This window comes from Pteropus vampyrus, unplaced genomic scaffold, assembly GCF_000151845.1.
Source record: "Pteropus vampyrus isolate Shadow unplaced genomic scaffold, Pvam_2.0 Scaffold134, whole genome shotgun sequence".
In the NCBI taxonomy this organism is placed as follows: Eukaryota; Metazoa; Chordata; class Mammalia; order Chiroptera; family Pteropodidae; genus Pteropus; species Pteropus vampyrus.
In genome coordinates, this window is record NW_011888915.1 from 3,734,193 (window position 1) to 3,743,182 (window position 8,990).

The 8,990-nt window shown below is 38.3% G+C and overlaps 1 protein-coding gene across 3 annotated transcripts in view; it reads left to right on the top strand.

Moving 5' to 3' along the window:
* SH3RF2 (SH3 domain containing ring finger 2) overlaps nt 1–8,990 on the top strand; it is a 112,647-nt gene that overhangs the window by 42,084 nt on the left and 61,573 nt on the right. For all 3 annotated transcript variants that reach the window (XM_011367473.2, XM_023534892.1, XM_011367472.2), the window contains exons 3-4: nt 1,328–1,597; nt 4,394–4,489. In XM_011367473.2, the coding sequence (XP_011365775.1) occupies nt 1,328–1,597; nt 4,394–4,489 (366 nt within the window). The remainder of the gene's footprint in view (nt 1–1,327; nt 1,598–4,393; nt 4,490–8,990) is intronic.

An 8,990-nucleotide genomic window follows, 5' to 3' on the forward strand; every position in this document is an offset into this window, starting at 1 on the left:
TCTCTACCCCTAAGCTGCTTGAAATTCCTTTTCAAATGAACACTGCAGACTCAGAATTTCCTTGAAGAACTGTAATGCCATCTTACACCCCCTTACAAATAGCAGTCTGTCCCCAGAAGAGGGGACTTTTTCACCCCGGTGCTAAGAAAAACACAAAATACAATCCCAGGTGACGCTGACAGGCTTTCTATTAAACTTACATTATTAGAACTTTCAGTTTGCCAGACTATCTTCAAGAAAGGCCAGAGAGAGGCCATTTCTGTGTGGGAAATACCAGTTTCTATTAGGAAAAAAAAGTACATTTGAATGAAATGATTATTTAGACAGACGACTGATTCGACAAATGACAATTCTTTAGCTGACTTTTTTAACTTGATGACTGATTCCTAATTAATTATTTCTTTGTCTCAGTTGTGCTTCCTAATGATTCAAACACTAGTGAGGTTTACCATTCTAGAGAAGGCTGAAGACAAACTATGTTGCATCACTCCTGTATAACGCTTTCTATTCTCAGGGAGTTTTTCACCTCAGTTTTCTTCCCATCAATACTGAGGAATAGGTAGAACTGAAATCATTAGCCCTCCATTATAGATGATGATGAGAATAAGAGATGTCATTTATTGAGCAAATACTACATACCAAACAATATGCTAAAAGTATTACGAATATTATTTATTCCTCACAATTACCCTAATGAGGTAGGTATTCTATTTGTGCCCCATTTTATAAGTGAATACAGTTTAAGAAAGATTAAATAACTTGACCGAGTAATTGGAGTAACAGACAGGGAAAGAGGTGGAGTCAGAATTCAAAATCAGTATTCAGGCCCCAGAAGGCGTCACTGACCCTCCCGGCTCTAAGCTAAGGACATAAGACAATGAAGTTCGCATGGTTGTGGAGTCAGGTCCAAAATCCTGTTCCCTGCCTAGTGATTAAGAACAGGGGCTCTAAAATCAGATGGCCTGAGTTCAGATCCTATATCTGCCACTTCCCAACTATATCACCTTAGGCAAGTTACTAAACTACTTTGTGCCTCAGTCACCCTACTTAGAAATGGAGATAATTAGAATGTCTGTCTCAAAGATATGATCCACAGATCATATAATTCTACTGTATAATTCAACATGTAATTCGTCACCTAATTCTATTCATTTACAACAATCTATTTTGTTGTAAACATTGCATTTGATGTTTACAGATCCAAGAGATGATTCGCATATAGCACTTAGCACAAAGGAAGTGGTCAATAGTTAATTAGTAATCTGATACCTTCTGTCCTTCTAGCCTCTAAGCTAAGTCTGCATTTTATTGGTCTGTGCCACTGCAGGTGCCTCGAGCAAAGGCCTTATGCAACTACCGAGGTCAGAATCCCGGGGACCTGAGGTTTAATAAAGGAGATGTCATCCTGCTCCGGAGACAGCTGGATGAGAACTGGTTCCAGGGGGAGATCAATGGAGCCAGTGGGTTCTTCCCAGCCAGCTCGGTGGAAGTCATCAAGCAGCTGCCCCAGCCGCCCCCACTCTGCCGGGCCCTCTACAACTTTGACCTACGAGATAAAGACAAGAGTGACAACCAGGACTGCCTGACCTTCCTCAAGGTAAGATTCTGGGCCGCCACCAAAGTCACTAGCAATCACATAGAGACTACGACAGAACCTAGAGTTGTTCGTTTAATATTTGCTTATTTTCTTAATGATATATTTTATACATAAATGTATATACGTATGTATATATGCGTGCATATATATGTAATGTGTGTATAATTCAAACTACGTAGATGTGAGCTCACTAGAGAAATCTAATAACAGTTTGATAGAAATCCTTAAACTTTTTCTATTGCGATTACAAAAATAAGTATTTACACCTTGATTCATTCATTCGACAATCACTTTTGAGCACCTATTCTTTGCAGGCACCCAGGATAAGCATGAACAAGTCACAGTCCCTGCCCTCAGACAGAGTAGTGGGGGAAGCAGGCATGTGGACAGAAAATTATAAACATGGTTTGATAGCATGCTTGCAAAACTATAGCTTTTACCTCTCTATCATGTATCTGTAAGGGTATTCTTACTGACCAAGTTCTCATCACCTAATTCTTCTCATTTATAGCAGTCTATTTTGTTGTAAACATTGCATTCACAGCACTCAAAATACACATCATAACATAATTATACCTTTATACATAAATAACCTCTTTCAAGATATATTTTTCCAAGGACATTAATTACCCTAAGATTTTTTTGCCTCTTTTTTTATTGGATGATTCTTCACCATATGCAAGTAAGAACACTTCTGCTAAAGTCTAGACTACTTTAATTCTCTGTGTTCAGTATTTATTATTCCTTAAACATTCAAATTTTCTCATAGAAACCAAAGTTGAAGTGATTTCCATTCTTTGCTACTTATAAGTAGATCAAATAGGAGGAATGGCATTGTTACAATAGCTCAAGAAAGGTCTTCTGTTGTATAGAGCATCTTCATTCCATCATTTCCATGGACTGTGATGAGATTTATTTCAGAGTCTCTCAAACCAGATAACCTCACTCTTCTTCATAGTTTAAAACACTGATCATTATTTTCTTGGCACTTCAGATTCCTCCAAGGAAGGTCATTCTGTAGCCCAAACTGCAAAGTCTATACTTCAACTGCAGTGGAGGAAGGACAGCTCAATTCCACAACTATTTATTCAGTATTTACTTTATGCTAAGCATTAGACACTGAGCCCTGGGGACACAACTGGAGGAACACATAGGCAGGAAGTGTTATCTGCTTTTTTCTCCTCTCTGGGAATTTACAAATTAGGACACTTATTCCACCTGCTTGGTTCATTTGGTAAGCCCACCCAAGTGCTAAACTGCCCTCTGGAGATAAAGTGATGAGTCATTGTCCCTACCTTCACAGAGCCAGCAGTTCAGTGGAAGGAATAGACATGTAAATTGGAAATTATGACAAAGAACCAGAAGAGAGAATTTGATCTATTCTGGAGGGCTATGGAAGGAAGGCTGAGACCATACCAGGAAATCTCATGGTCTTCCTAACCTCAACATGTCCAAATTAAACTGAAGACCTTCCTTCCCAAAGCTGCCCTTTTCCTGGTGTTTTCTGTTTCCGTAAATTATACAATTTATTCACACATTCATTTATTCATGCATGCATGCACGCATTCGATAAATATTTATTGGATGACTACTAAAGGGGAGCTGGGGACACAAAAATGAACAAACAGACACGGGCCCTGCACACGTGTAGTTTATGATCTGATGAACTAGACAGGCATTAAAGAAATAATTACCTCTAAATGTGTCATTGCAAATTGTAGTAAAGACAGAAAAAACTAGAAAAGGTATAATGCAGTAAATTAATTTAGATTTCAATGCATGGGGCATTGGATCAGAAGGTCAGAGAGGTCAGTGGATGAACATTCAGGTTTAGATTGATGAACAGGTATGGACATGGAAAGGTGTCCCTGATATGGTGTTAAATGAAAAATCAGAGCATCCAGTATAACTACTACATTTGTATGAAGTATAAGACTACGCAAAATGAACATATATGCCAGACAGCAGAAGACTAATTACCTCTTGCTTGGTGATAGGAAGGGCACAAAGGAGCCTTCTGGGTACTAGAAATTTTCTATAACTTTTGATATGGATGGAAGTTTTGTTTCTATAATCAATACAAAATGCATTAAGCTTTACATCTAAACTTTGTGTTCTTATGTTCTTTATTGTATACGTGTGTGTATGTTGTGGAAAAGCTTTTAAAAATTAGTATGTTTATATGTATGTTTATATATGTTTTATCTTCATAGAAAAGAATCTGGAAAAAATGTGTTAACTAAGACGTTAACAGTGGGTTTATCTCTATTGTAGCAGAATTTTTTCTTTGTTTTGCTTATCTGTATTTTCAAATGTTTTCTACATATAACCTTTTGTAATAAGAAAAAATTTGAATAAAAAGCCACTTTACGTTTGATACATTAAATATTGAATAGGTTCTGAAAAATCTTCAAAATCAGAATGAAATTCAGGCTTCTTTTTTCTAAGATAAAAGTCTGTCTCCAATGGCCTTTATCTTGATTTCTCCATCTCTATCAGATTAATTTAAATAAAAAGCCCAGATTCTGCTGGTAATTAAAAATTAGAAACATTTCTAAATTTTCCTATTGGATTCCATTGATCCTCTAAATTATTTCTATTTCTCTTGTGGTCTTGGTGACCCAAATTCTGCCTTGTATGAAGAAAGATGATTTAGCAGGAAAATTTTGTAAATAAATCATGATAAGACATTTCTTGCACCTTCCTCCGTCTGGGACTCCAAGCTGGTGTCCACTGAGAGCTTTCGCCACCTGAAAACCAAGAGTAAACGCTGACCGTAAGACTTCTCTCTTTCAGGATGATATCATCACTGTGATCAGCCGAGTGGATGAGAATTGGGCAGAAGGAAAGTTAGGAGACAAAGTAGGCATCTTTCCCATCTTGTTTGTAGAGGTACGTGAGTATCAAGTCTATATCTAATACAGGCTTACTCAGAGGTATATGTGTGCTACAGTGATTCCTGAGAGTAATTTCTGTTTGATCTGGGGCTTATTTCAGAACTAACTAAAGTTTCTAAAGAAAAGATGCCAGATGATAATACCCAGTTCTGGCAAGAGTGTGAGGAAATAGGCCTTTTCATTCTGCTGTTAGGAATGTAAATTGGTATAGTCTCTCATGTCTAAACTCAAACTCATATCAAGAGCATTGAAAGTACACATTTCCTTTGGGTCAGCAATTCCACATCTGAGAGTTTATTGTAAGGAAATATTAAAACAAGAATGCAAAGATATATATATAAAATGTACAAAAATGTTCACTATGACATTGCATATAATGGTAAAAAACAAATAATCTAACTATTCGACAGTGAGGATTTGGTTTTTAAAAATAATGGCGATGGAAAATATATACCCATTAAAAATAATGTTACAGTAGAATATTCGGTATCATGGAGTATTTGGTATTATGGAATAATGTTTATGATTTAATGTTAAGTGAAATAAAGTTTATAGGTACAGAATTTCAGATTTAGAAGATGAAAAAGTTCTGGAGACCTGTCATACAACAATGTGCATATACTTAACATTATTGAACAGTATACTTAAAAATGATTAATATCAATTTTATGCTGTTTCTTACTATGATAAAAAGAGACAAATTGAACTATATACAACTAGCTTCATAAATAGATGTGTGCATATGTAAATAGATAAAGGACTAAAAGGAAATGTACCAAAATATTAACAGCAGTGACCACCAGATGATGATTCTAGATGATTTTCACTGTTTTCTGCTGACTTGTGTTTTGTAAATCTTCTGAAATGATCATATATTACTTGTTTGTTTTTTAAAGAAAGAAAGAACACATGCTAGGCTATTTACCTATTTCTCCAATATAATGATATAACCTGGAGTCTCTAACTTCTCTGGCCTTCAGCCTCACCCTGGCTTGAAGCAGATCATTATGAATTTAAAAGAGAGGCTTCATTGATTAACTGCATTTGTCGGGTGCTTACCAGGCCTATACATTAAAAGTGAGCAGTGGGAAGCTATGAAAGAAATAAAAGGCATGCTCCCCACTCTCTAGGAGAGTAGGTTGAAAACATAACAGCGGCGTAGTTGGATTGAAGAAACCATCTCATTCATTCATCTCAGGAGGTTCTGAAGTGAATGGTGTGCCCAGAACACTGTCCAGCTTTTAAGGTTCTCTATGTCCCCTCTACTTCATTGGTGTCGAAGCAATGAAAAGAGGAAGGGAGAGATGGAGGATGGGTCCAGCGAGGCTGGTCTTCTGTTGCTACTAAATTCTCATTCACAATGCTTTTTCGCTTCCTGAGGCTCCTACCAGGTACACCCACCCAATTCTCTCTACCTGTTCAAATTTCACTCATTTTTCAAAGCTTGGCTAGAAACCCACTCTCTCCATAAAATTTCAGCAAATAGTTGAACACTCAGTTGTCTCTTACTTCTCTGAACACCCACTGGGCATATTGCTTGTACTTCATGGGCTAGACTAACATAGAACAGGTATTCCATAAAAAAATTAGCTTAACAAGTGAATGAATGAAAAAATATTTGGGAGGTTGTCAGACTAACCAGGAAAACTTTTAGAAAATAAGCCACTCAGTGACCCCCGTCCTAAATATATATTCAATCATTCAACAAAATTTTCACTGAGTACCTACTATGTCAGGTCTAAGCTCAGTTCTAAAGATACTTTAAGACAGGTATGGGTCCTTACTTTCAGAGTGTAAAGTCAGACATTAATCAAGTAATTATAAGTGTGATGAATGATGCAAAGAATAAGGTAGAGGGAACTTTGCAGGGAGGGACGGTATGACATGCAACTTATCCAGGTCAGCAAATGCCTCTTAAACCAAGATCTGACAGCTAATTAGGAGTTATATAGGTAAGAGCATGGAGGGAAGAGTTTTAGGGAATAGAGGTAACATGTACAAAAGTCCTGCAGGATGAAGAAGTGTGATATATCCAATGGACCAAAAGAATAGTAGAGCTGGAGCTTAGAGAGTAAGAGATTGACCAAGAAATGAAGCTAGAGAAATAAATAGGAGATGGATCACAGAGAGCTTCATAAACCATCCTATGTTGATGAGGATGAGGTACGCTATGCTGTGGTAATAAACAGTCCAAAATCTCAGTGGCTTAACAAAGAAAAAGTTATTTCTCATCCACATTATATGTTCAACATAGAATGGTGGGAAGCTCTGCTCACATAAGTCACACAGAAACCCAGACTAATAGGCTGAGTCATCTTGTAGTGGCACCATTTGGAATACATAGACTTCCTAGTTTTCATAGCAGGGGAAGGGCGGGGAAGGGTGAGGAAAAGTGAGTTGTATATCAGCAAATACCTCAGCTCAGAAGTGACACTTGCCACTCTCCCACTCATAGCCCACTGGCCTAAACCAGTCACATAGCCCTACCTGTCTTCAAGTCAGCCAAGAAGTATAGGGTATTTCATAGAATATTCAGTGAGTATTGTTGTCCCTGCCATATCATAGAAGTTTGAATTTGATCCAGAAGTCAGTAGAAGCCATTGAAAGTTTTTAAGTGAGGCAGTGATTCCATCGGATTTGGATTTCTTAAAGACTGCCCTGGCTGCTGTGGGAAGAATTTGAAGAGGAGGGAGAAAGGGGGCAGAAAGAGCAGTTAGGAGCTATTGCATGGCTCAGTTAGAAAATGGCTATGGCTTAGGCCAGTAGATTGGAAACAAGTGGCCGGATTCAAGAACCTTTTAGGAAGTAGATCCACCGGACACAGAGATTGACAGAAGTGGGGAGTAGGGGAGAGGAAGTGATGCCCCCTTTCTGGTTTGTGTGCCTAGGTTAGTGGTGTAGCCATTTGCTAGATCAAGCAACATTTGGTGAAGGGGAACAGTTATGCTGATTGGGAAACAGTAGCTAAGTCTCCAAGGACAGAGATCAGCTACAACGAATATCCAGTTGGACACATAGGAGGTGCTTAAATTTTTGCAGATTAGAGCTTGCATGGTCCCCTGTATTATTTCAGGAAGCTTCTCATATCTATCTCTGGGGGAAGGAAAAGGCACCACTGATTTTATTACCCATTTCTGATGCCCTTTTTTCCCAAAACTTCTACATTTAATAATTATTCATTTGGATACTCTCCCCACCACTTCACCTCTAAAATTGGTGATTACGAGAACCCTCAAGATTATCATCAAACTAGCCATTGCTCCATTTGTTCTCCTAATTGCTAGGAGGGGAAAAAGATAATCAAGTGGCTGCTCTAATCTGGGAAACCTGGTTTTCAAAAATTACTTCAGCTTTCTAAAGAAGTACTTAAATTTTGACTTCAGTCATTTCATTAAGACTAGCACTTGCTGAGAACTCTTTAAGTTTTGAATTGCCAATGCCATGCAAAGCAATTGGAAGGAAGGAAGCTTTCTTATGAGAGTGATGTGGGGTTTTTTGGCATAAAGAGGATTTTTCTTGTTAATGTATCACTTATAGAATTGCACCTGGATAAAAAGGTGGTAAAGCAATCACTGAGTTTACACACCCATTCTTGTCAGGACTTCTCCACCTGGCTTATATGAATCTTGCCCAGCCCAATGAACCTCGAGGATATTGTTTCAAATGAGTGGGTGCAAATTTAAGAGATGTGCAGTCCTTCCCCGACTGAGCTATTAATCATGTCGGCAGAGAACAGGAAGGACCAAGAGTCACACGGGGGCCTCTGTCAGGGTTGCTGATAGAAATGCTGATGGTGTGACTCACCTGGGGACAGGACAATCAGGTGGAAGCAGAAGAAAATTAACTTTGTTATAGCTGTGAATGACCATAAAGAACTTGACTCGTTCACTTGAAGAGTGTACATTGTCCTCTGGCTGGGTGAACAAAGGAGGGATAGGTACTTTGGAAATGTAAGACATTGTGCCGTCAGAGCCTGCCTAAACAATTTCAATAACTTCCTAATTGGTCCCACTCCTTCTAGTCTGGCACTTCTAAATAATAGCCATAATGAGCTTCCTATATATTTATTTTTATTTATATACAGGAAAATTTACTCTTTGTGGTGTCCAGTTCCACATGTTTTGATAAATGCATTCAGTGTAACCACACCATCATCACAATGTAGAATAGTTCCAACATTCCCTCCCCCTCAAAAAAATACAGGGGAACGCTGCCCTGTGTAGTCAGCCCCTTCCCTAACTCCCAACCCTTGGCCACCACTGATCTGTTTAATGCTCCTGTAGTCTTCCTTTTCCAGAGTGTCATAGAAATGGAATCACGCAGAAAGTAGCCTTCTGAGTCTGGCTTCTCTCACTGAGAATTGTGCAGCTAAGATTCACCCGCGTCGTTACACGTGTCAGTACTACAGTACTAGCTCATCCCTTTTCGTTGTTGAGTTGTAGTCCACTGTATGGATGTGCCAGGTTTTATTCACTCACCAGAAAGACATTGCAATT